At 36.2% G+C, this 26,487-nt stretch overlaps 1 protein-coding gene across 1 annotated transcript in view; it reads left to right on the top strand.

The window, feature by feature from the left end:
* Positions 1-26,487, top strand: part of Ammecr1 (AMMECR nuclear protein 1) — a 110,642-nt gene that overhangs the window by 38,780 nt on the left and 45,375 nt on the right. The window contains exon 2 of the mRNA XM_059250543.1: positions 15,626-15,736. Coding sequence (XP_059106526.1) covers positions 15,626-15,736 — 111 coding nt within the window. The remainder of the gene's footprint in view (positions 1-15,625; positions 15,737-26,487) is intronic.

Below are 26,487 nucleotides of genomic sequence, written 5' to 3'. Positions count from 1 at the left end.
AGAAAGGAAGTTAGGAGTGAAACAGTTTTGGAGAAGCAGCTTCATATCATTTCAGAGTTATTTTATTCTTTATTCTTTGTAGTGTCTTATACTAAGAACAATGAAAATTGACATATTTCAAAATACCTGTTTAGCTCTGCTATATTTAAGAAGATCATATAAAGCCTGGTAGTGGTGGCGCACGCCTTTAATCCCAGCATTCAGGAGGCAGAGGCAGGCGGGTCTCTGAGTTCAAGGCCAGCCTGATCTACAGAGCATGTTCCAGGACAGCCAGGGCTACACAGAAAAACACTGTCTTGAAAAAACAAAAAAAAGAAAAAGAGAAAAAAAAAGATCCTATAAAAAGCATTCTGCTTGGATGCTTTTAGTTTTGTGGCATTAGGACCATAGAATAAATTCTTTTTGATATAGGTTCTGAAGAAGAGGGAGCCCATAAGTTGGAAAGAAGCCATTTTTACCATGGAGTAGATATACTTGAGTTTAATTTTTAAACTATAGCTGTGGTTTGACCATTAATTAAGACAGCCTCTTTAACAATGAGAAAAACATTTAACACAACTGCCATTGATTCAGCTGATCCATAAGTGCTGGTCATAAAAAAAATACACTTGAAATTTTAACTCATTAAAGCCTGTCTCTTTAGTGCTGGTGTCTTTCTGGAAAGCACTGATAAAGACATTTGATAAAATGCGTAGAATGGTAAAATATTTTCAGACTTTGATCTGGTAATTCCGTTCCTTTTGCAATCTGTACTGAGAAAATAAATCTGAAATCCTGATAAACCATAATGCACAGATGCTTTGCCCAACAGTTTAACAAGGGGGAAATGATTAGCTAAGGTCTGGAAAACTTGTGTAATGAAATATCACAGAGCCCTTCAAATATTTTTAAAGAATATTAACCATGCAGGAACTTGTTTATACAATTCAACTGAAAAAAAAAGCTATATAAAACCAGTGCTGGGAATGAAACGCAGGGTCTCACATGTGCTCGGCAGACACTTTACCACACTGACCTGTACCTCCAGCCTGCTTCTGTAGATAGTATTTCCATTATAAATTTTCCTGTTCTTTGTGTTAGAAGATTTATTATTTTGTCTATCTAGTTTTTGATACCCAGCATGGATTAAATTCATAGTGAGTGAACATGTTCTATAAGCATTCTGGCCTTACCCTCAGTGAGACAATTTTTATTACTATCCAATCAATTTCTGTTACTGTAATCAAATGTTTTCTACATTTTTATCTTTAGAACATTTTCTTTGTAGTGAGTTTTTAATATTCTAATGTTTGATTTTTTTGATATGGCTTTATCTTTGTTAGTTCCAGTTTCTAAGTAGTCTCCTTAAGGAACAACAGTTCAGTTCCACATTGGAAGACTATTTTTCAGCCAAAAAGTGCTTCCCAGCACATGCAAGGCCTTGGATTCAGTACACAGTACCATCCCCCCCCATACAATACCAGCTATTCTAATCTATTATTCATCTTATACATTAAAGTCCTACTTTAGTGGGAAAAGTGAAGAAGGTCAGATGTCAGTATATTCCAGAAGAACTATATTTGTTTCTTTTAAAATGCTACAATCTTAATTTCTCTAAAGTAATCTCTTCTCCCCAGACATATTGATAGTGTAAAGAAAGTTACCTTTCATTGAATCAGTCATTGGGCTAGACTTTTTATGTCTTACAGTTTTGCAGTCTACTACAAGAACTATTTTAAGTAAAACAATCATTTGGAAATTGTACTCTTCCATTAGAAAATTACAAATGTGTTCCTACAGAAAACAATTGAATTTAACGTAATTCGAACGGTTTATTTGTACTGAATAATTAGTTCTTCATAGCTAATTAATTTGGCCGTTGCTTTGTTGCCTTCCAGTGAAGAAGAGGTTCTTTTATGGCCTCTGCTCTTCCCTTCTTTCTTGCCTGCCTCCTGCCTCTTCGATACTGGACACCAGCACTCTCCACAGAATTGCATTCCCAGCTCGCTCTCCTGTTACCTTCTAGTTTAAGAAAGGTTTTCACTAAGTTACCCAGGCTGCTCTTGAACTCACCGGAGCCCAGGCAGGCCTTGAACTTGCAATCCTTCTGCCTTAGCCTTTTGAATAGCTGAAGTGATAGGCCTGTGCCACCAGGACTGACAAATTGTGCTTTCTTCTGTTATTGCTGTGATTAATCAAAGTAGGTTGCTTTCATTCCTAGACCATATACTAATCTCTATTTTACCATGTACCTAGCAGTTCAAGTGGAGACTTTTTAAACCCAAGCATTTAAATACACGCAGGAAGTTGTTGTATTAGAGGTTGTTGGTAGAACTAGTTTTTTCGTTTTTGTTCTCTATTATCTTCCCAGGGGACTTGGCCCCTTTGTTGGGCTTCTATTTGATTTGTTTACAAAGATGCAGGCTTTGAAGTAGACAGTTATATAGGACCATTAGAGAGAAGGGTGAAGCAAAAAGGCTGCTTTATACGTAAACAGGTATGTATCCTCATTTTACCATCTTACCGCCTGGACTTCTCAGCCATTGTCATTCATGGATTTTACTTTCTTCTCACATGTCTGCATTGACTTTCTTATTGCTGTCCTAATTTTCTGTAGAAATTTACTTTGTTCTTTGTCTCCCAAATTAGAAAATAGTTCATGTTATTCTATGAATATTGAACTATCATAATGTTGCCTGATGTGTTAGTAGGGTACTTCTTAAATGAATTTTTGGATATAATAATTTAACGATATTATCTCATTCTGCTTTTTTTATGATAAAGGGCTTTGCATATCTGTTTCCCTTCATATGTAGTTCCTGTCCTTAGGTAACTGTTCCTTTATAGATATGACATTGGTATTGAAGGATTTGTACTAGTAAAATTGATACATTTAGTGTTGTCTCTGGACACAATGAGGTAAGTAGCTGTGATGTAAGACTGTTTAAATAGTCCCAGCTAACATAGCCATTTAAAAATAGAAATAAAAGAGACATATACCTCAGACATTGTTCATGATTACCAAGAACATCTTCAAGTATGTCAGGTCTTGTAAATATGATTGTTTGAATTTTTTTTTTTTTTTAACTTACGAAAGGAGAATAAAAAGTGATCTATTTTTGGTAGAGACTTAAGGGAATATCAGTGTGACTGTTAACTGACACTTTTGTCAAGTTCAATTTCTACCTGAGTGCTTTGGCTTTTTTTCTTTCTTTCTTTCTTTCATTACTTTGGACATTAGAGTTTTCAAAGTGAAATTTGTAACAGTGACATCTCTAACCTTTAGGTCTGAGCAGTGCGTTGCCCCTGAAATTGGTTGAGTCACTTAATATTTTTCACCACCTGTCAAAGCTGAAGAGAGCTGTCCCTTTCCCCTTCTGCTTCCTGAACCATTTTCCTGCTGGTAGTAATCTTCTATTATGTGTGGCAAGTTTTTCCACATTTCTGATGTGAAACCTACCAGAGTTTGATCCTTAAAGTGACTCAGGGTTCAAAGGCTTCGAGACTTCCACTTCTGTTCATGAAAGAGTAACTGGTACATGACTGGTTATTTTTCAAGTCTTATCTCCCATAACAACTGGAAACTAGACAAAATATATGAAAAAAAATGTGTTCAGACATTCCTCACGGCGGCAATCTCTAAAAGAAAGAGAACGAATAAATGAAATGAGTGTTTCAGTCGTCCTGACTTTTTGTCTACAAAATGACAGTTTTTAAGATCTGTGAGCCTGTGATCTTGCTGAACGTCAGAGACAGGGAGGAGTAGATAGCAGGAATTGGTGGAGGAGATTATTAGAGATGGGGAGCCACTTACAGGAATAACTCTAAAATTCCGCATCTGTGTAAATCTGAGCATGTGTCATAAAGGACTTCTGAGCTCCTATACCAGGAGTTATGTCTAATATCATGTGCATACAATAGAGACCCAAGAGTGCTCTTAGAATATTAGCAGACTTAAATTAACCCTATAGCAAGGCCACTCTGATCCCAAATGAACAAAACAAAACCACACCTTGACAAATGACTCTAACATAATTTAACTGTGTGTAAAACTTTAATACTCCCCAAGGGAATAGGGCAAAATCCAGATACTCAGCAGTGTAATATTTAAAAGATCTAGTACTCCGCCCCAGATTATTAGATCTTCCAAGAATCAGTGAAATATGAGCTGTAGCTAGGAGAAAGTTAGTCAATAGAAATAGAACCAGAGATGACGGCAAGAGAATTAACAGAAGATTTTAAAGCAACTCTGAAAATACATGAATGATTGAAAGAAAAGCATAAATATAACAAAGAAATTAAAGACTGTAGTGAACCAAAAGGAACTTCTGAAGGTGAAAGGTGTACCACATGAATTGAAAATTTACTAGATGAGATAAATAGCAAATGAAACATTACAGGGGGAAAAGGACTGATGAATTTCAATAGATGAGTGGAAATTGACCAATCTCAGACATAATGGGAATAGCCCAGTTTGGGGGAAGATTCCAATGGTGAGGCAATATCAAGCAGACTTATATGCCATGTAACTGGAGTCAATGAAAGAAGAATAAGCAGAAAATAGTGAAGTAATGACTATAAAATTTCTAAATACGTTGAAGGTTTGGAGACTTTCTCCATAGATCTGAGAAATTTAGCAACCAGAAACAGAAAAACTACAGCAAAAACCAGAGTAGAGCAATTATAATCAACTTGATAAAAACCAGTGATTGCATTTTAAATGCTGCTGGAGAAAAACAAAAACATATTAAGTGCAGGGAGGGCCGTTTACTTCTCATCAAAAACAGTGACTGAGGATGATACACTGACATCCCTTAAAGTACTTAAATTGAGGAAACAGAAAACAAATAGTACTTCTGACTGTAAAATCCACAAGTCATGAAAGGATCTTCAAAAGGAAGGAGAACAAGAAATGAGGGAGAAATATTAATGGCATTCTTTAGCTAGAAGGAGAAGAATGCCAGATGGGAGCAGAGACAGGTAGGTCCTGGGGCTGGCTGGCCAGTCAGTCTAACCAAAATGGTGAGCTCCAGATTTGGTGACGTATAGTTTCAGCCACTAGCCACCAGACATGCAGGCACCCACACTTCTCACATATATATGCATATAATAACATATACACATGCACACACAAATATAGGTGCGGTGGACTTAAATGTAAACATACCAATAGTTAAATATAAGTAATGCAACCACTGTTATTAAAGGTTGAAAAAATGCAAGACCTAATAATATACTATATAGATAAGAACAAACTTTAAGAATAAACACGGATTAAAAGCAAGAATATGGAAGAAGATAATGTGAACAGTTACCACGAGGAAGCCAGAATGCCCATATTAATACAAGATGAAGTAGTCTTCAGTTAGAGTGGTATTACCAGAAATAAGGCTGGCCATTTTGTAATGATAAGTGATCAATTCAACAAGAAGTTGATGACCAGAAATATGCCCCTAACAGAACCTCAAAATACACAGAAAATAAGCATATTCTGATAAGCTAAATAGACAAAATTATCATCAGAATTGGATATTTTAACTGTCTTAGCTTGGTGCTTGGTAGAACTAGAACTAATGAATAAAACTTCATTGAGTCGATGGAAGGTAGATAACAACTAACTGAATCTAATTGACATTTATAAAGCATTGGACACAACACTACCAGAATATATTTTCTTCTCCAGTTCATGTTACATTCACTATGAACCATAAAATAAACTTTCAGTACATTTAACAAGGAATTCATAATGTGTGTTCTTTGACCAAAATGAAATTAGAAGTAATAAAAATATCTTTAATTTCCCAATTTAAGTTCCCACTATTATACAGTGTATTTGTTTGTTGTTATTGTTGTTTTGAGACAGTCTCACAGTGTAATCCAGGCTACTCTAGAATTTACTATGTAACCAAAGTTGGCCTTGAACCTATGATGATCCTCCTGCCTTAGCCTCTCAAGTGTTGGGATTATGGTCATGAGCTGCCATACTTGGCTTTTAATATACATCTAAAAAGATAATGAGCCAAAGTCTTAAGTCATTATTATCTTAGATAAATAATAATGAAATATAACATATGCAAATTTATGAGATGCAGGTACCACAGTGCTTGGATAGAAACAACTTTAAAAGGAGAACCTTATGGTTAGACTTACAAAAATTAAAAGGGAAAAAAGACCCGTTAACATAAATGCCCAATGTTGGAGACAATGTAATAGATCCTACTACAGCTCTTAGAGCCATTAAAAGAATAAGAGAATATTCTGAATATTATGCCAGGGATTTTTACAACGTAGATAAATGAAAAGATTCATTGAAAGGTACAATTGACCAAAATGGACTCAGAAAATCTGAAGAGCTTGACATCTGTCAAAGACATTAACTTTACAATTAAAGAATCATCCCACAATTATAACTTTAGCCTCTGATATATTTAATGGTAAATCCTATCAAATGTTTAAAGAACAAATAAACCAAACTCGGAATCTAGAGGACAATAGAATAATTCCTAATTCGTGCCACAAGGCAGATGATGTTGGAACCTGTTGGTGAGAACGTGCAGCAGCCATGGAAAACAGTGTAGGAATTGCTGACAATTTTTAATTCAAAACTGCCGCAGTGCTCCAACAGTCCCACGTTTGAGTACATATTCAAAAGAATTGAAAACAGGGCTTATCCCGAGTCTAGTATGCCTTGTCTCATTAGTCACAATAGCCAAGGTATGGAAATAATTCCTAACAATCAAGTGAATAAAGGAAATGTTAGACAGTTTTCAAAATGGGAGAAATCCTGGTATTTACAACAATGTGGATTAATCTGGAGACCATTATGCTAAGTGAAATAAAGCAGCCACAGGAGGACAAACACCACGATTATAAACACCGCATGATGATGCTTATGTGAGAAGTCTGTAATAGTGCTTACTGGAAGCTTACTACAGGGCTGGAGGGTTGTTCAGTGTGTGTTAGGTTATAGTTACAGTTGAGATAAGCTGTAAAGATCTATGCAATGTAGCCTTATAGTTAATATATATCAAAATTTATGAGATCATGTTAAGTATCCCTACTACAAAAAAAAGGATGCTATTTGGGGGGAGCTGATGAATATGTCTATTACCTTGATTGTGATGATGGTATCATAGTTGTTTGCAACTATACAAACTCATTAAATTGTGTGTATTAAATGTGTTTAGTTTTGTTGGACTAGGAGCTATGTGCCTATAATCCCAGCTATTTGGAAGTCTTAGCCTGCAGGATCTCAAATTCAACCATAAGTCTGAGTAGCATAGTGCTAAGTAAAAACCCTATCTTAAAAAAGAGGCATATATGTGTACACACACACACACACACACACACACACACACACAAACTAACGCTGTTAAAAACTTGAAGAGAAATAATCTCAGTGTCCTTATTTGTAACAGTCCCAAACTGGAAGGCACCTGCATACCAGTACATCACCAAACTGGAAGTAACTTACATATTGATCACCAAACTAGAGGCAACCTACGTATCTATCAGCAGTTTACTGGATACATTTTTTGGGTGTATTTGTTCAGTGGAATTCTAAGCAATAATAATGTGCACCCAAGATGTTTAGCTACTCAGAGCAGCATGTTAGGTGAAAGAATACTGACATAATGGATGATAGAATGATGGATGTAACACAAATTGCTAAATGGTCTTATTAATAAAAAAAAAAGGGGGCCAGATATTGGGGTGAATCCTGAAAGATCAGAGAAGCAGAACAAACCACAGCTAACCTCACCTTGCCAGCTTCTCAGCTGATCCTGTTCCCTTAAACTGGAAGCCTCTAAGTCCTCATCGGAATGGATGTCAGCAGAACTGATACTAAAAGCCTAAAAGCTTAAAAAACTAAAGTTCCTGGTCCTCATGCTTTATATACCTTTCTGCTTCCTTCCTGGGATTAAAGGCATGTGTCTTTCCCAAGCAAGACATGAGATCTCAAATGCTGGGATTAAAGGTGTGTGCCACCATGCCTGGCTGTTTCCAGTGTGGCCTTGAACTCACAGAGATCCTATGAATCTCTGCCTCCCAAGTGATAGGATTAAAGGTGTGTGTGACACCATTTTCTGACCTCTATGTCTATCTAGTGGCTGTTCTGTTCTCTGAACCCAGATAAGTTTATTAGGGTGCACAGTATATTGGGGGATACAATATCACCACAGATGGGTTTGTGTGGACTTCTAGGAAAGGCAAAACTACAGTGATAGATAGTAGATTGGTGTTTGCCAAGGTCTAGGATTGCAAGGAAGGAAGCTATTACTAAAGGGCATGAGGGAACTTTTTGGGATAATAGTAAGAGTTCCAGACCTTGACTGTGATTCAGCTTACCTGTATGTGTACATTTGCCACAGTTTGTTGAATGTTACATTTGACCCTGGTAATTTTTTGTATGCAAATTATGTTTTGGTAAAGGTGATGTTTAAGAGGCAGTTTGGAAGAAAGATATCTATTCTACCTATAGAAACCCTGCAGGCCCAGTAAGTATAGCCCAGTGGTAGAGTGCTTACCTAACTTGTATGAGGGCTTTGGTTCAATCCCCAATGCATACACACATACACACCTACCTTGGGTTCAGTCCTCAATACAACACACACACACACACACACACACACACACACACACACACATACACACACACACACACATATAGACACACACACATAGACACACATACAGAGGCACACATACCCCTTGTTTCAATCCTCAACTCCACACAGACACACACACACACACATATACATATACATACATACATGCATGCGTGCTTACACACACACACACACACACACACACACACACACACACATTCAACCTCTTATATATTTCATGGTAGAGGTTTTAGGACATTTCAACTGTTCTCTGAAAGGTGAAAGGTGAAAGCAGGAGAGGACAACTATAGTGCCACTTGTCTGCTTTGTCGCTGGAATCTGCTTTTCTTCCCTCTGAAATGAGACAGTCTTGCTGAGTTTCTGCTCTAAAGCTATGTCTTTCCAGTTTTTTTCTTCCATGAGAGCATGCAATCCAAGAAAAGACCTTAACATCCATAGAGTTAACCTTGCTAAATCCAGAAAGCACGTGAAAAACAAATGCATCAGTTTTATTGTGGCTCTTACTTATTAAGCTGGCACATTTCATCAGATCTCCATGGAATGAGAAACAAGATAAAATCTAGGATGAAGAAGCTAAAATGATTTTCCAGCTCCTTTTACATTAGTGTTTAAATCAATCAGCATATTTATTTGTTTTCTATCTACTTCACTTCTCCTGGGTGGGCTCCACAGCAAGGACAAGATGGTAAAGTATAGATCATTAACGGAGGAGGCAGAATATAACTGCCAGTTCCAAGTCCTTAGTTGTTTCTGTTCCCTGATTGTGCTACATACTCAGTCCCAAGAAAATGCCAAAGCAAAGTCCCATCAAAATCCTTAGTGATCAAGAAAAATAAGAGGAGACTATATCCATCAATTGTATCCATTAATATTCGTCCTAAAACTTCTGGACCTAATTTTCATTTTCTTAATTTTGTTCATGTCAAGGAATCTTCAGACGTCAATAATAAAGTCTCTTTTTGCTCAGTCTGTTACATATTAAAATAACCCTTTTCATAGCAAAAGCTGAGTTGCAAGATTTAAAGCTCTTTGAGAAAAATGGTTTTCAGAGTAGGAAATTCAAATGGAAATCATTTCATTTTTGAAATCTGTAGTAAATTGTCACCTAAAATTAGCGAGTTAGATAAAAATTTGTGGTGTGTTTTTCTTGTCAGGAAAGAAGCCTTAGCTAGTCCATTTTCAGAATGTTGCCATGGATTAAATTCAATGCCCACTGCAGCATAAATTAGGGAAAGAAAATATGCACAGATATGTTATTTTTTCCAGTCTAGGTAATCATTCTTATCTAAATTGGACTGTAATAAAAAATAAGACCCTGTCGACCTGAAACTGAATTATTAAAGAAGTTTGCTGAAAATGGTTGATTTAGTCTTGCTAAGGGGAAGAAATGGTTCCTTCAGTTCAAAAATTGGCAGAATCATGGTAATCTCCTATAGCATGCATTTGGTTGGGGTGACTGTATGTCAGTGTGATTAGACTTGATTATAAAGAGAATTCAGAATTTTCAGCTCTGGTAGACTTTGCCTCTCCTTCATCTGGCATTCACCAACTAAATTAGAAATATAAACATGGGGGGAAAGCGTATAATGCTGTTATTATTTCATTTCTGTGAATACCAAACCAAAAAAGTGTTAGAATAAGGTAATTCTTGATTCTCAACTTTAGATATTTATTATCTTCTATACTATACATGCTATCTAGCCTTATGGCTTTGGTTTCCCAGGTACCATGAGGTACAGGCTACATACGGAGGTTGAAGGGAGGGATGTAGTATAAAGTTATGATGTTTTTTGTTTGTTGTTTAATATATTTTCATCTATAGGAAAACAATGGTGTGAACAAAAAAGTGTTGAATGCATTTGAACTTTACCTTCTCTCCCCTGTCTCTTCCAGTTTAGCCTATTTTCTCTCATTTCCAACTTCTCTGAGGTTCAGATTATCTGGAACCTAAGCATTATTCATTCCATAACATAAATTGCATAATTAAATGATCAGATCCCATCCCTAGCTGAATAATCATTAAACAAGGGTAAGTGGAAATTTTCATTTGATGGACAGTTTGTAGAGAATAGACAAAAGACCTGGATTTCATGAAGGCTGCCTCGATAACAGGAGAACATGAAATGAGAAGGTGGGGGGAGGGGGGAGGTAGAAAGGGTGTTGGTAAGCCATCCTTGTGTTGGTAAGCCATTGAGGATTAAACAGTAGGCTTTGCTGTGGGTTTCTAATAGGAACAGTATAAGAACTTGTAAATTGGTGCTGGTCTTTCTAGATCAGTGGTTCTCAATCTGTGGTTGTGTCCTGTTGGGGTCAAATGACCTTTTCACAAGGATCACCTGAGATCATTGGAAAACACAGATGTTTACATTACAATTCATAACTAGCAAATTTATAGTTATGAAGTAGCAATGAAAATAATTTTATAGTTAGGGGTCACCACAACATGAGGAACTGTATTAAAGGGTCACAGCATCAGGAAGGTTGAGAAGCACTGCTCTAGATGGTCTGCCATTTGTACTGCATCCTGTCATCTTTTCAGCTAATCTTTTCAGTCCTTAGAAGAGGAGATGGAGGAATGGGAGGAGACTGGCCCTTCTGCTCATCTATCTATATGGTTAACTGTGTAGTATGCATAGAATTTTCCTACATGGTAATTTACATGACAGCTGTACTTCCTATCCTGGAGATACTGCCCTGCCACGCTCACAGAAAATGGCATGTGAGGGCAAAGTAGTTTTCTATATGCCGGACGAGGGTTCTAAGAACTAAACTCTATTATAACCTGCATCATGAGATTTGGAGCTCCTAAAGTTATAAGTAAAGTTTCTTTAAGCTGTCCAGCCTAGGAGAATTATTATAGCAGCCCGTGCTGACTAATGCAGAATGTAATGATATTGGGCATATTTTGTATTCATGAAAACTGTAGTTTATATAGCTTGGAAAGGAAACACACAACCTCTTTTCATTGAAATATGAAGAGAAATGTCTTAGCTTGGTGGTGGAAAGAAGGTGCCATCGTTCTTGCTTTTACTTAAGCTTCCTAGATCCTGGAGTTTAGTTGCATGGTGTAATGAGCATAATTGGATCTTTGAGCTAAGTTGCTGATGAGACCAAGGACACTTGACAGCCATTATTTGGTGGTGTAAGAAACAAACTGAGATACAAGGCTTCTCTCTTGTTCTTTTTATCTCTCTGTGAAATAAATAATCTTGTTGAATTCCTGTAGCAAATAGGTATGGTTTCTATTATCGTGTTAATGTTGTTACCGGTAAGCTTCATTCTAAACAGGAGAGGGAGAAGCTCACCATGGACTGTGGTTTTAGACTTCCCATTTTATGCTGTTGCAGAAAGAAAGGCTTTGAGTGACACCATTGTTAAGTAAATACATCTTTTTCATTGTCTCCTGTAATTGTATTCCAGTCCTACAAACACATTTCTAATGTCTTGTGGCTTAAATCAATAGACTGTCTCAGAAGAGGGCATTAGAAGTGGCATGAAAGGGGAAGAATCCTGTGCAGATTTATATTGCTCTGTGTTCCATTATTGTTCCATAACAGCTACATTTCGGAGAGCCACTTTTGATCTGACAGTATTGGCTGCCAGTTGGCAGAGAGGATTCACCTAGATTAGGTGGTTGTTTCCTGTTTCTATGCACAGGCTTGGGGAAATGGGGTTTACTTTTCTCCAACTGTTTCTCAGAACATACCGGTACAAAATGTTCAGAAGTAGGATAATTCCTTTAAAAGCTACATCTGGTTACCCTCAGATAAATATTTCCATTAATATTTCAACTCATTTTGATCCTTCTTGTAGTTTGTAGTATTTTTTTCAATGTATGTAGGTGGCCTTAAACCATACGGCAAAAGCGTTTTCCAAAAACGTTCAATCTTTGTCTTACTATGAACTGTTTTCCTTTTTTCCCTTGTCATTGAATAGCTCCTCTCAGCAAGCTCCAAAACCCCTTTTCCCTTTGATCTGATTCTGCTCATGCTGATGGCTTAGCTTATGTACTTTGGCGGACTCATACATGTTTCAATACCGTATTTAAGAATGAAATCACCTATTCCTTTCCTCTGTTTGGAGTGAAAATATGTTGTTACTATTTTTAGATAATATGCATTGAATATTCTTGCAGCCATTGCCCTGTGCAGAGTCATTATTATGCACATGATGCTATCTTTTGGGCTCAGTGGTTTGTTGTGTGTCAATTCACTTTAAAATGCTCAACTGCCTAGATTCCTTTTTCCCTATTAAGTGATGCTTTTAGACACTTTATTTTTAAGTCTGTGAATACTTTTTTTTTAAAGATAAAAGGTATTGGATGTACGTTTGTAAATGACAATTGTGAGACCCAGACGTTTATGGAAAAACTTTATACCGTTTACTAAAAGTCTGACTTCTTACATCTTCAGACATCTGTCTTAGTAGGGTCGGCATTCCCTCCCATTCTTGACAGCTGCTTTACTGCAATCTTAACTCCCAAAGTGGGTATTGGTTAGGGTAGGGAAAGAATAGGAAATAACATAAATAATTTTGCATCATCTATTTTGCCGGTTATGAGGACGCTTACGAACACATTTTCAGTAATGTCAAAAAATCCAAAGAATGTTAAATCTGAAAGAGACCACAGCAAGTTCTAAAGGCTATTATCAGACAACCCATTCCCTATGCAGTTTTTTACATCCCCATGCCCTGGGTTATTTATTATGAAGTGCCTTTGCTTCCCAGGCTGCCTTGCAGAAATGCAGTCCTGTAGCACCCTTAGCCATATATGAACAATTCCCCAAAGAATGAGCATAGCATTATAAAAAATGACATGTAATTTCCCCTACCATGTGGTTGAATCCCTTCCAACATATTTGATCATTCAGTACAGTGATCAGTATGTGTAGTTCTATTTATCCTATATATTTTAAGTATTTACTGGAAAGGATGTTACATTATTGTAAGAATGACATATGTATGTATTCTAGTGGGGTAAATAATTGAAAGTATAGCACGTTTAAATGACTTTCATTTCAAGTGTTTTAGTAAGAAGTGAATTCATTCCCACTTTTTAAGTTTCTTAAGTCACTGGAGATAAGAATATACAATGTTGGTCTGTTACTGAAAAGTCGTCAAGGTACTTTGAATACATGGCTTTATATAGATTACAGGATGACTCACTTCACTCTGAAGCTGTCAAAGCTGTCAAAGGACCTGTGTTATGTAGGGATATTGTCTAGTTAGTGTGATTAGAAAGGATTGATGGGGCTGGAGAGATGGCTCAGAGGTTAAGAAAGGGTTGATGATCTTGCTGTCCATAGGAATTGTTGCAGATGTGGACTACACTAAGTTGGAAGATGGAAAAATAAAGAGATGAAATTTATTCTAAAGAATGCATAAATCTTTTGATATTAGTGTTTCTCTGAGTAATGAAAAGAGATCATGATAGTGTAATTCCCATCTAATTTTTGTCTTCTTATGAACTGCTAATCAAGAGCATTTAGAGGAAAATTTTCAAATGGATGATTATAATCTCAAGTTATTTATATTTAGCACATAAGAGCTAAAAAGCAGAAAAGTTGGGTTGTCCTTTTTGTTTTTACTTTAGTGTAGGTCATCTGGTGCCTCAGTGTCATTTTTCCCTCGATACTGCAGTCATGTTTTTTTTCAGTGCTACTGAACATTGAGTTTGTGGAAGAAGGGAACTTTTCATAGTGCGTCCTGGTTTGCCTATGGGGTTGGTTTGGGACCCAGTCTGCCATTGTGCCTATCTGTCAGAACTCGTCATAATTTAAATGTTTGAGGTGGATGATTAAACTGTTTTAGGGGACTATCTTGTTTCCAAAGAACATTTTAAGGAGAGAATGTTCTTTTTTAACTCACTACTGATTAATGAGAAATATATAAAATATGGTATAACCCCATAAATGTAAATATTTTAGAAAACAAAAATATATTATACCTCTAGTATTGTGAATATTCATAGTAATACATACCACCTTACCTGTGGTGTATTTATATTTTTGCAGAATGTCCTAAAATGTATAGATTATATAAAGTTATTTGCAATTACAACATAATTGTTTTCAGACTCAATTGTTTAAGGATATTTGCTAGTTAATGTTTGCAGCCACTTTATGTACCCAAACCATCCTGATTTTACTAGGGCAAACTGAAGATTATCAGGTCTGATGAAGTGTTTTCCTATCCCTATAGTTTAAATTATGGCATTTTGGACATGGTTTATAATGCTTGGGTTTTTTTTTTTTTTTCAAAATTTATTTCACTTTATTTTATGTGCATTGGTGTGAAGGTGACCGATCCCCTGGAACTGAAATACAGACAGTTGTGAGCTGCCATGTGGGTACTGGGAATTGAACCCAGGTCTCGTAACCGCTGAGCCATCTCTCCAGCCCCCTATAATGCTTGTTTTTGTCTGCCTTGTGTTAGTTAGCTGTGACTGTGTCTGCCTCTGTTCTGGCTTCCTACAAACTAATGACTGCCTTTTAGTGTTTCATAGCCCCTGTATTTTCAGAAAGTGTGCTTGTTAAAGTTGTTGATTACCCATTCCCAGTTTTCTAAATCAGACTTACAAATCAGTCAGTGATCCTAGGTTTAAACAGGGAATCCGGCAGACATCAATGATGAGTTAAAGTTCTGTGTTCAACTTTACCAAGTTTGAGTGTTTATTTTACTATGTTTGGTCTGTAAACAGGAAATTAATATCTTCAGTCTGCAAGAATTGTTGATGAAGATTAACAAAAATACTTCATTAAAACGTTAATTTTGGTGCCTAATGTATAGAAGACATTCAATACAATGTACGAACACTGTTACTGAGCTAAACCTTGAGCCCCTTGAAGGCTTGTCCTTGGTCTTTCTATCTCAGTCACCTAACCTAAACCTTGAGCCCCTTGAAGGCTTGTCCTTGGTCTTTCTATCTCAGTCAACTAACCTAGCATATGGTATATACTCAATAAACGCTGGCTGGTTCAACTGATTGATTTCCCCTATTTTATGTTCTGTTACAGCCCACTGTTTGTAACATGGAAGATTGGTCGAGACAAAAGATTGCGTGGATGCATAGGTACTTTTTCTGCCATGAATTTGCATTCAGGACTCAGGGAGTACACACTTACCAGGTGAAGACCAATTTTTGTTTCATTTACGTCTACTTATAAAAAAATCTTACAATACTTGAACCTAATACTTTAATTTGTTTTCATTTACTAAATTATTGACATTCCTCTCTCCTTTCTTGTTAGTTTTTTTTCTTCTTGGTATCCAGTTAACTTCTCTTATAATGTATTATTGCTATGTATTATTATATAAAATGCTGTGGTGACATATATCTTGCCATAGATTGTGAACATGATCTTTTTTTTCTTCCAGTGGGCAGCTTATTTTGTATAACTTGAAAACGAATGACTAAATGTCCATGAATTACCAAAAGTATTATTTCTATCTTAACAGCCTTTACTGGTTCCCCTTTAGACCTTTCAAAAAGAGTTGTTTTTTCCTTCATTTATGCATTTTGCTACACTTTTATGTGCTTTAAAATTTGAAAAGAAATCCTAGGAAGAAAGTGATGTCACAGCCCGGCAGCATAATCATTCCCATTCACACTTCACCCTCAAGTTCATTGTAGCTTCTTGATTTTGTTTCCTCTAACAATGAGAAAGTAATGAGCGCCCCATTACACTTACTAAGACTTTGCTCTTAATTTCTCTAGTCACAACAAGCTATCTAACATGCCATCTAATTTTTTAAAAACACAACTTCTAGCAAGTTGTGTTCCAAAATTATTTCATAAGAAGAAAATGTCTTTAAGTAATGAGCTGTTAGTAAAGGTATTTCCTGGTTTTGTTCAATTGTTAGTGTGGCTATTTGACACATAGTTGTAATCCACACAGTATTAGTACAATATGAAATTGGTCCTTGCTAACTAACTGTTGGTACTTGGGGGAAGTTGCATAACTTCCATAGGTAAAGTAATAATTCAAGTATTTTTCTATATACTCAATATAGGTGTTAGAAAGAAATAATCATTATTTTACCACAGGATTAATGTGACAGTTAATTATCTTGTTGTAGAATTGTGTAAATTCAGACTTATGACACAAGTTAATAAAAAAATTAAGTTTAATATTCTTGTGTTTGAAGATATGTAATATCTCATAGCTGCAAGGTTTTCCCCATCTATAGTGAATTACAAGAAAAAAATATGCAATAGCTTGGGGGGACATATCTATTGTTGTCTCTTCCCAACTATGAGAAACAGGGTCCTTGGACTTGATTAGACAGCACAAAGCTCGGGAGAAGTCAAATATCTATATCTCTACATCCAGCCATCATCAGTCTATATATCTATGTATCTATATATCTACCTTTCTATCTATCTACTTATCTATCTTTCTATCATCTATCTGTCTGTCTATCTATCTATCTATCTATCATACTAATCATCTATCTGTCTGCCTTTCTTTCTCTCTTTCTTTCTTTCTTTCTTTTTTTCTTTCTTTCTTTCTTTCTTTCTCTCTTTCTTTCTTCCTTTTTCCTTCCTTCCTTCCTTTCTTTCTAACATTTATCTACCTACTTACCTATCTACCTATCTTCTGAAAAGAACTCAAACTCACTAAAGAGTATAAATGCTACCCTTGAAATAAATATTTTAAACATGAAATAAGATTCACTTGAAGACTTAATCAAATTCTTTAAGTGACTACTTTTTGAGGAAACAGATACATATGAAATTGCTTGTTGACTACATATAATGGAAAATGTATTACACTTTCTCCAAAGTAACTTGCTATGAGGAATACTGGCTCCTTGACATTTCCTGAGAAAGAGTTCTGTGCTTGGTGAACTTGGGAAACACCAGCACCAGTTGATAAATGTAGAAAGCTCTCCTTGATTGCAGCAAGTTTCAGGCCCTTGTGAGGAAGTATTGTTATAAATCTGGAAAACTGTATAATGCAGCATTTTCTAGACTACAGTTTATTTGACTATAGATCCCCTTTATCCTTCTACTCTGGTGTCTTGTGCCACTAGGATTCCAAGGAATACATCTTTGTAAACATGAGCCTGTGATGAAATTTTACAAATGTTATAAATTATGCTTTTTCTTTAGGTTTATACACACTATTTATAGTATAGAGGTTCTTTGTGCTTTGAAGTGAAATTGTGGAAGAAATTCCATTATCAGATATTCCATACTTTAAAAATCTTGGGTGGTGGTGGCAGTAGTAACCTGTTTAGGGAAATTCTTTTGCCTAGGAGATGAGAATGTCCAACTTTTCTGAGCTTATGAATTTTTTTGACAATGTGAACTGAGTGAGTTTTTCCCACAATTAAAATTTGCCTGTATTTATGGACCTTTTTACTCTCATTGCATTGTGTTCTGTGGATGGGAACATCCTGTTTACTTTTCAACCCTTTCCTTGTATTTCTATACAGCTTCCTTAAATTGTATATAGCACATTACAAAAGAATGCATGTATATATACTTACTTTGTGTTTTCTATATACGCATACATGCATCTGGTTTGTTTCCCATTTTTCTGTGCAATATAATCTAATTAGCATATTATAAATCTTGTTACTTGAAAGATATAAACAAAAGAAATTTTATGAAATTTAAGCAATATTTTAATTCATTTTAATGCATATTTAGAAGTTTTAATATAATAATGCTTTTCAGTCCCTTGTGCTTACCCACCCCTCTGTGTGTGTGTGTGTATTTCAATGTGTGAGTGTCTAGAGAAATGTATTTTCAATTAGGGTTTTTAAAGGCAATAATTTTTGATTAATTAAATTGGTTATCTGACAGTCTTATATAATGCATCCTGATCCTTACCCCACTTTCTTTTATCTCCTTCTCATCACTGTCAACCCCCACCCTCCCTGCAGGTCCCTTTCCCACATCCATGTCTCTGTTTTGTTTATGACCCAATGAGTTTAACCTGGGTTGTCTGTATGACCGTGAGTTTGGAACTGTGTGTTGAAGCTTGCTGGTCTCACCAGTGGGTACACAACAGAAGACAATAACTTCTCCTTCCCTAGCATCCATCCCCGGGCAGAAGTGCTTCAGCAGTGAGGTGCTGGGGCCCTATGGGCCCTTCTCTCGTCCTTGCCTGCCTCCAGCAGTACCTTTCTTTCCCACAATAGTCAGGCTAGTGCTGTGTTAGACATCTGTGAGGTGCTTTGTGCCTTCCTCATAATAACTCTTAGGTATGGATAGCTACATTTTTAGTGAGGAAATGGAGATTCGAGAATAATTTACTCAGTCATGCTTCTAGTAAGTGGTAGAACTCAGATTCAAATTTAGGCCATGGACTGCAAAGAACATATTTTTTTATTGTGACATATATACACAACTCTCTGTCATATGTTCCCTTAATGGAAACTTTGATTAAGTTAGATTAAAATAAGACCTTATAAACAGAAGTCAAGTTATTATTCTGATTTTATTTGTAGCTTCATCATGAAAATAATGAACTCAAAAGATTACTATGAATTTAATGAGTTGGTGATCAATAATTCTTCAAAAATTCTAGTGAAGAGTTACGAATAAAGTTGATTTGAATTTCTATTATATAAAAGAAAATGCTTATATAAAAATACTACTTGGAGGTAGGAAATTGTAATTTTTGGTTGTATAGTCTAGACATCAAGAAGAATTCAGAATTTCTAAACATAATAAGTAGTGATTCTTTTTTGGAGTCTGGTGTTCCCATCATAAAGTCTGTAACTAAAATGAACTAATAGAATCAGATAAACTTAGGGACCTGGGGAGGTGGTAACCAGGGAGCAAGTAGAGCGGTAGAATGAATCACTCTTCAGTAACAGATGGGTTAAAAATTAGAGTATCTACTTATTTGTTATCTTCATCTGTGATTAGGTAGAGATTCAGTTTTTCAGAATGCTACTCAGTTGTACCCTGTCTTATTCTGATAAAATATAAATAAATAAAATCATATCTTATCATTTTAATCATTTTTAAACGTACACTTCTGTGATCTTAAATCATCTCGTGTTGCTGTGTAACTATCACCACTGTTTATCTCCAGAACTTTTTCATCTTCCCTTTGCTTAGTGTCTACCTTTTGGCTATCATGAATAATAATAATAATAATAATAGTAATAATAATAATAATGCTGCATTAAAAATGGGCATGCGAATACCTGAATACTCTCTTTTTTAGATGACGGTCACATAGCTTGTTTATAGTCCATTAATCTTTTAAAATATTTCTTTAAAAATTACCAGGTTTTTTTTAATGAAACATCTACCCTGGATTAAGTTTTGATTCATAAATTAAGTTTTTAATTGATATTTTTCATCATCAAAGTGTTTGCTTAATTGAAATTTTGATTTATTTTAGATTGAAATAAGACTTTATAAATTGGTGATTTTCTCCCAATTATAGAAATACATAATTAGAAAGTCTGAAAACTGCCGGGCGGTGGTGGCGCACGCCTTTAATCCCAGCACTAAGGGAGGCAGAGGCAGGCGGATCTCTGTGAGTTCGAGGCTAATCTGGGCTACAGAGTGAGTTCCAGGAGAGAAACCCTGTCTTGAAAAACTAAAAATAAAAAAATTAAAAAAAAAAAGACTGAAAACTTTGTGACAATTACAATATGGGACTCTGAAGAAGACTACCTTTCCTTTCTCCTGGGAGGCTCTTTTAGACAAAAGCAGGAAAGAGTCTAGTGAACAAGAAGCAGGATGTAGAGCTGAGAGTCACAGATAAACATTCATAAATTACAGGCTGATGGTGAAGTATGGGAGTTAGTTCTTTTTCAGTGCCTATACTTTGAAGTAGAAATAGTCCTTTGTCTCAGTGAATAAGAGTAGTCTCTATTATTTACCATTTTCAAAACCAATAACTTATAGTATTTATGTAGATGTATAGCTTTTGTAAGCTGGACAATAAAAAGACTTCTCTTTTTTGCTACTTAAAAACATACTTTTGCCGGGCGGTGGTGGCGCACGCCTTTAATCCCAGCACTCGGGAGGCAGAGCCAGGCGGATCTCTGTGAGTTCAAGGCCAGCCTGGGCTACCAAGTGAGTCCCAGGAAAGGCACAAAGCTACACAGAGAAACTCTGTCTCGAAAAACCAAAAAAAAAAAAAAAAAAAACATACTTTTGTATGAAGGAGAATTAGGATTAAGAGAGGAATGCAATCATCTCAGTCAATGAAGGTGGCTTATAAATTGCTCTTGAAAGCACAGCTCTAATTCTTTATATAAATTCATAATGATAGCATGGTATTTTAGAATACAGAAGTGACTGATACTTTGTGAGGACAGGGATGTGGCCAGTCAGCACACTTACAAGATGACTATCTTTTTTTCTTCTCTATTTCATTGTCCACAGAGTCTCCTCTGAGCAGGGAAGTAATTATGTAGGTTGTGGCCGGCCAGACCTGGAGCTTGAGTCTTCACTACACTGCTTTTGTTGTGCTCTGAATTCTGAGAAATTAGCAGTAGAGCTTTAGTTCTTTCCAAGAAATGGAGTGACCATATAAAAGGCGGAGAAGAGTTTGTTTTGATTTAGAGTTTTCTTTTCTTTGATTCTGTGCGCCTGACTGGAGTGTACACATACATATGTGTGTCTGTGCTGAAATGGAATAACAAGAAAAGCAAGCAAGGGATTGTTTGCACATTACAAATGTGTTTGCTTTTGATTAGATTGTTTGAGATATTGAAAATTCCAAACAAGCTTTGTTTTTTACTTTTCTTTGAAAGGTCTTATTCAGATTGGGTACTTCTGGGTGACTAGATGCGTTGTAAACTGAATTTTCTTTTGTATTTGGTAGCATAATCTCTCATTTTTGTAGCATTTACAGCCATTGTAAGCACCGTGATTATGTTTTTTCCACTCAGACATAATAGACTATTATGTGCTAATTCTCATGATTGATTATTTTAGTAATACACATGGCTCATTGTGAATAATTAAATTAAACAAGTTATTCTTCCTTTTCATGTAATATTGGTCCTTATGTTAGCATCACCCAGATTGATTTTTCTTATGAAAAATCAATGAGTCACTTCTGACTGTACATTATTGTCATGGCAGCTCATTCCTGAGATGTTGAGGACAGACTATTTTTGGTAAGTGTCTATGGCAAGACTCCTGGCTCAAGTATGCTTTGGGAAAAGTAGATTTATTAGAAATACAATGCAAAAATAATTACCTTAATTTACAATCTATGCTTTACTCTTTGCAAAAAGGAGTATGGCCCAAGTTCTAAAACTTACAGCTGCTGTAGTCATTTCAGCTCAATTACCAAATGAAAATTTGTTCAGATTTTATAAAGTATTTAACTTAAGGTACCATTTGGAACCTAGATTGTCATGTGCTTTTTATTCAATATTACCCTTAGAAAAGCATGATGAAGATACTTAGCTGCAGAAATCTGAGATCTTCATTTTAGCTGCTGGGTTAATGTACCCTTTTCATTATCCCAAGTTTGTGCTAATGTGCAGAGATGTGTCCAAAAACATTGGCTAGCGGAATGTGGAAAGAAAAAGGAAAATGCACAAACCCTTCCCTGTATGGCTAATGGCTCCTGAATTAGAGAGAATTGTCTGAACTCATGTAGCACCTCCTGCCATAGGAATTAAATGCACTGAGTGTATCCGATTCTAATTCCCTATCACATCTTTCAGATCTCTGGAGTCTCCACTTGGAATTCCCCTGCTGCTTTGATTAAGTGCCACAGGCACAATGCCTTAGGGCAGAAAGGCAGAAAGGACCATCTGTAAAAAAGCTGTGAGGGAAGCTGCAAATGGAGCTTTTTCAATGGCAGGCCTCTTGATTCTTGAGTTTGACAGGCAGAGAGTGAAGTACAAGAAATTGACTGTATTCATACATACGTCAAGGAACTTAACCTGTTTGCTCCTCTGATACTGATATTTCCCCCTTTTAATCAGGTTTAAATAATTCTTCCTGAAATCTGTCTGTGTTTTGCCTTAGGAATTTATGACATCATAGGAGAAAGAAGGTAAATAAATAAATAATTACAGTACTAGGCAGAATAGATTTTTGCCAAAGAGACAAAAAAGATGAACACAGATTCTTTGCATTGTGATAAAACTGAAACACATTTAATGCAATTCATACATTATTTCAACTAGCCAGTTGTTTTACTGGCCATAAATTATTGTACATGAGTTTTTTTCTACAAGGATATATTCAAATTGTTGTCAACCAAGTAACCTTATAAGATTTTGGATATTTCAAGAGATTAATAGTATTTAATATTTTTTGTTTGTTTCTTTGAGACCAGATCTCAATATGTGGCCTTGACAACCATGAAATGTGGTATATAGACCAGGCTGGTCTGGAACTCACAAAGAGTCACTTTCCTCTGCCTTCTAAGAGCTGGGATTAATGGCAACACTGTCAAGGGAAATGAACTTAGTATGGAAAAATCTTTTGGAATAAAAGAACTTGTAAAAGTGTGTGTGTGTGTGTGTGTGTGTGTGTGTGTGTGTGTGTGTGTGTGTATGTGTATTGGGCTAGAGAGATGGCTCAGCAGTTAAGAGAAATGACCCAGGTTCAATTCCCAACCCCTACATGGTGGCTTCCAATCATCTGTAAATCCAGTTCTAGAGAAGTCCTCTTCTAGCCTCCACAGGCACCAGATATATATGCAGACAAAACACTCATACACATAAAATTTTTAAAAATTAAATAATTTATTTCAAAAAGTGTGTATATGCACACATAGGTATGTGTACACACACACACACACACACACACACACACACACACACGCAAACACAAACACTACTACTAAAAATATCTAGAACCAACTTGAATTAAGCCTGTTGTTTGGCAAATGATGACAAAAGTTAACGGATTTTTCTCTGCTCCATCTACATTAAAGTTAATTCACGTTTTGTTGTAGTATAAGCTGATATCCACCTCCTTTTCTAAGAATCCTGAGATACTTATCATTTCTTTTGATGAAATATTGAATTGATAAAGCAGTGTTAGAATAGAAATATTATCTGGCATTATTGTATTAAATGAGGCTTAAAATTATACTCAGGTACTTACTATGTATATTGGTTTTTTTTAGGGGGAAGTACAGAGTCTTATTATGCATGCAATCCAGCCTCAAACTCATGATATTCCTGCCACAGTCTCTGGAGTATCTGGAATTACAGGCCTGTGCCTCCATGGCTGGCTTTAAAAGCGTATTTCTTTTGGTCTGAACATTTCAGTGATAAATATTGGTTCTACTTTTAAATGTCTAAAGTGTTTTTGAGTCAGCAGGACCTGAGTCAACCAGAAAACAGATTTGTGTCTTGATATTCGGGAAGAATAAAATAATCAGGTTGATTTAAGCTCAAAGTGATTATTCTAGAATCTGACACAAACGATATACACTTTTGCCACATTTGGGGATGGGGCAGGGGAGATGCCACTAGTGATCTGAGTGGTTTAAAATAATGAATGTTGAGGTTTGGGTGTGGCAATTTCATATTAAATTTTTAGCTATGTTTTTTTTTTTAGCCTGAGAAATGCTTTTAAAAAGATTTCCTTAAAAGGCAATAAGAAAGTCTTTCTCTGTGATCCTTGTCCTTCTCTCAGACTGTAAAGTGTTTCATATGTGTATATTCAAAGTAGCCGTCACTGGAAGAAAATTCTCATTTTATTGCTGATAACAGTTTGTTGCCCTTCTAAGGCCAAACACTGTGTTAGCCTTTCATGTTGCATCAAGAATATATTTTTCTTAGAAACAACTTCCAGATGGTTTTACATTTTTTTTCTGCCTTTTTAAACAAATCACAAATACTGGATATAAAATGAGGGAACCAAAGAGCTGCATTGTTTGAACTGCTTCTAGTTAACAAAATAAATTATATACATGTATTCACATACATATATATGTGGAAAGAGATTATGTAGCACACTTCTTAGTATATTTAAAATCTTTAACACAAAGAATATAAAAATGCAGCCTAATAATTGGTGTTATGATCAGAAAACATAAGTATTGCTTTTTTTTAGATTTATGTATTTTATTTTATGTGTATGAATGTTTTGCCTGCATGTATGTATGCGCACCACATGTGTGCCTGGTGCCTGGGGAGACCAGAAATAGGCACTGGATCCTCTGGAACTGGAATTATAGGCAGTTGTGAGCTACCATGGGGGTGCTGGGTGCCGAGTCCAGGTGCTTTGCAAGAGCAACACGTACTATTAGCAACTAAGCCATCTTTCCAGCCCGTTTTATTAATTGTATAACCTTACTTCAGCTCACAGAATTAACCTGTATATCCACCCTCACACTGTAGGAACATCGTTTAAATGAGATTAGCATATTATTGTCCCCATTTCCACCACCACCCACTTTTTTTTTTAACATTTCCACATTGAAATACTAATTTGTGTCCTTCCTTAGAGAAAAAAACTAAGAAAAATCCATATAGAAAATCCTCCAGAAGCTTTAGTTATAAGGATTGCTGAGAGCTCAACCTCCTGTTGCTATACCCAGCTCCCCTCGGGCCTGTTTTCTGTGTTCCACAAACTCAGTTTAAAAGGTTCCAACTGTACCTGCTTCGTTGGCAATGACAGGGCAGAGGATTTCTTTCCACTTTTCAGGCTGCTTTTAACCTGAGACATTCTTAAGACCTTTTGTTGCTTCCTAGATAAGAGGACCTGATTTCCTTAGCTAGATCCAGAGAACTATTCTAAGCCTTTGGAATAGTGGGCAGGGTTGCATATGAAAAGGAATAAACTGTTCACTAGGCTAGGCTTATGCTACTAATGAGGTCGCTGGTTCAAGGCCCAGTTTGGGCCAGTTCGCTTTGTTTGTTCCACATAGCAGCCTGTGCCCCAGGTAGTTGACATGGTAAAGCTCAGGCAGAGATTGTGCACGGTCAAGTATAAAACCCAAACATGATATCAGACAGGCCACATTAAGACTTCTAACACCGAGCCATCCTGGGAAGAGTTAATAATTGCTTTGACTCTGTAAGAAAAGGTGCACATATTAAAAATTGGTGATTTATTTTCAAAAGCTCTCTTAAGAGAGTCAATATGGCTTTGGGATGGGGGAAGTGTTTAGCTCTTTGGAGTAGAAGGGAAAACAGAGAACATAGGTTGACCTTCAGCAAGCCTGAAAATACTATGGAAGAAAAGAAAATCTGCACTCAAAACCTCAGGAACAAATTGTTTATTACTTCCCTTCTGCTACGTCCCCACCTTTAATGTAGAGAGTAGTGGCTAGAATTAGTGAGAGTCCTCTCAGAGAATAGTAGATGTACGCTGCTGCTGCCACTGCTAAATATTTCAGTGGGAAAAGATGACTAGATTAAATTTACCAGTGTGAAAACTCCATCAAGTACAATTGCTTCTCATTTCAAAGTACATCTTAAAAGGCTCCATGTTGAAGTGCTGGTCTGTTGTGGGTGGAGATGTTCCTGTGCCTCAGGTAGCAGCTCACTAAAGTGGTTATCTGTGGTCTCTAACTGTGTGCCCTCCTGTGCAATTGCCTCTTCCACTTCATAGGTTTTATTATTGCTCAGAACAGCACACTTCACCCATTAGCCAGTGTAGCCACAGACACTCACTGGCATAGCTAACCTCTCTCCCTCTGAGACAAGATTTCCATCTACCTCTCTTTGCCTAGAGTAAAAGCCAATCTCATTATAAAGTCTACATTTTACTCAGAGTAAAATTAATATCCTACAATGTTCCAGTGCTCTGCTTGCTTCCCCTTCTCTTAGTCTTCTGCTTTGCTTTTCATATCCGCCCCCCTAGCTAGCCTTAGCCCTTAGCCCGGCTGGCTTCTTTGTTTTCCTTTAAACCTGTTAAAAGCTTTTGCACATGCCATTTTGTCAACTAATCTTCTCCCGGATACCAATGTAC

Source organism: Peromyscus eremicus, chromosome X (assembly GCF_949786415.1).
Source record: "Peromyscus eremicus chromosome X, PerEre_H2_v1, whole genome shotgun sequence".
In the NCBI taxonomy this organism is placed as follows: domain Eukaryota; kingdom Metazoa; phylum Chordata; class Mammalia; order Rodentia; family Cricetidae; genus Peromyscus; species Peromyscus eremicus.
This window is presented reverse-complemented; position numbering and strand designations above follow the sequence as displayed.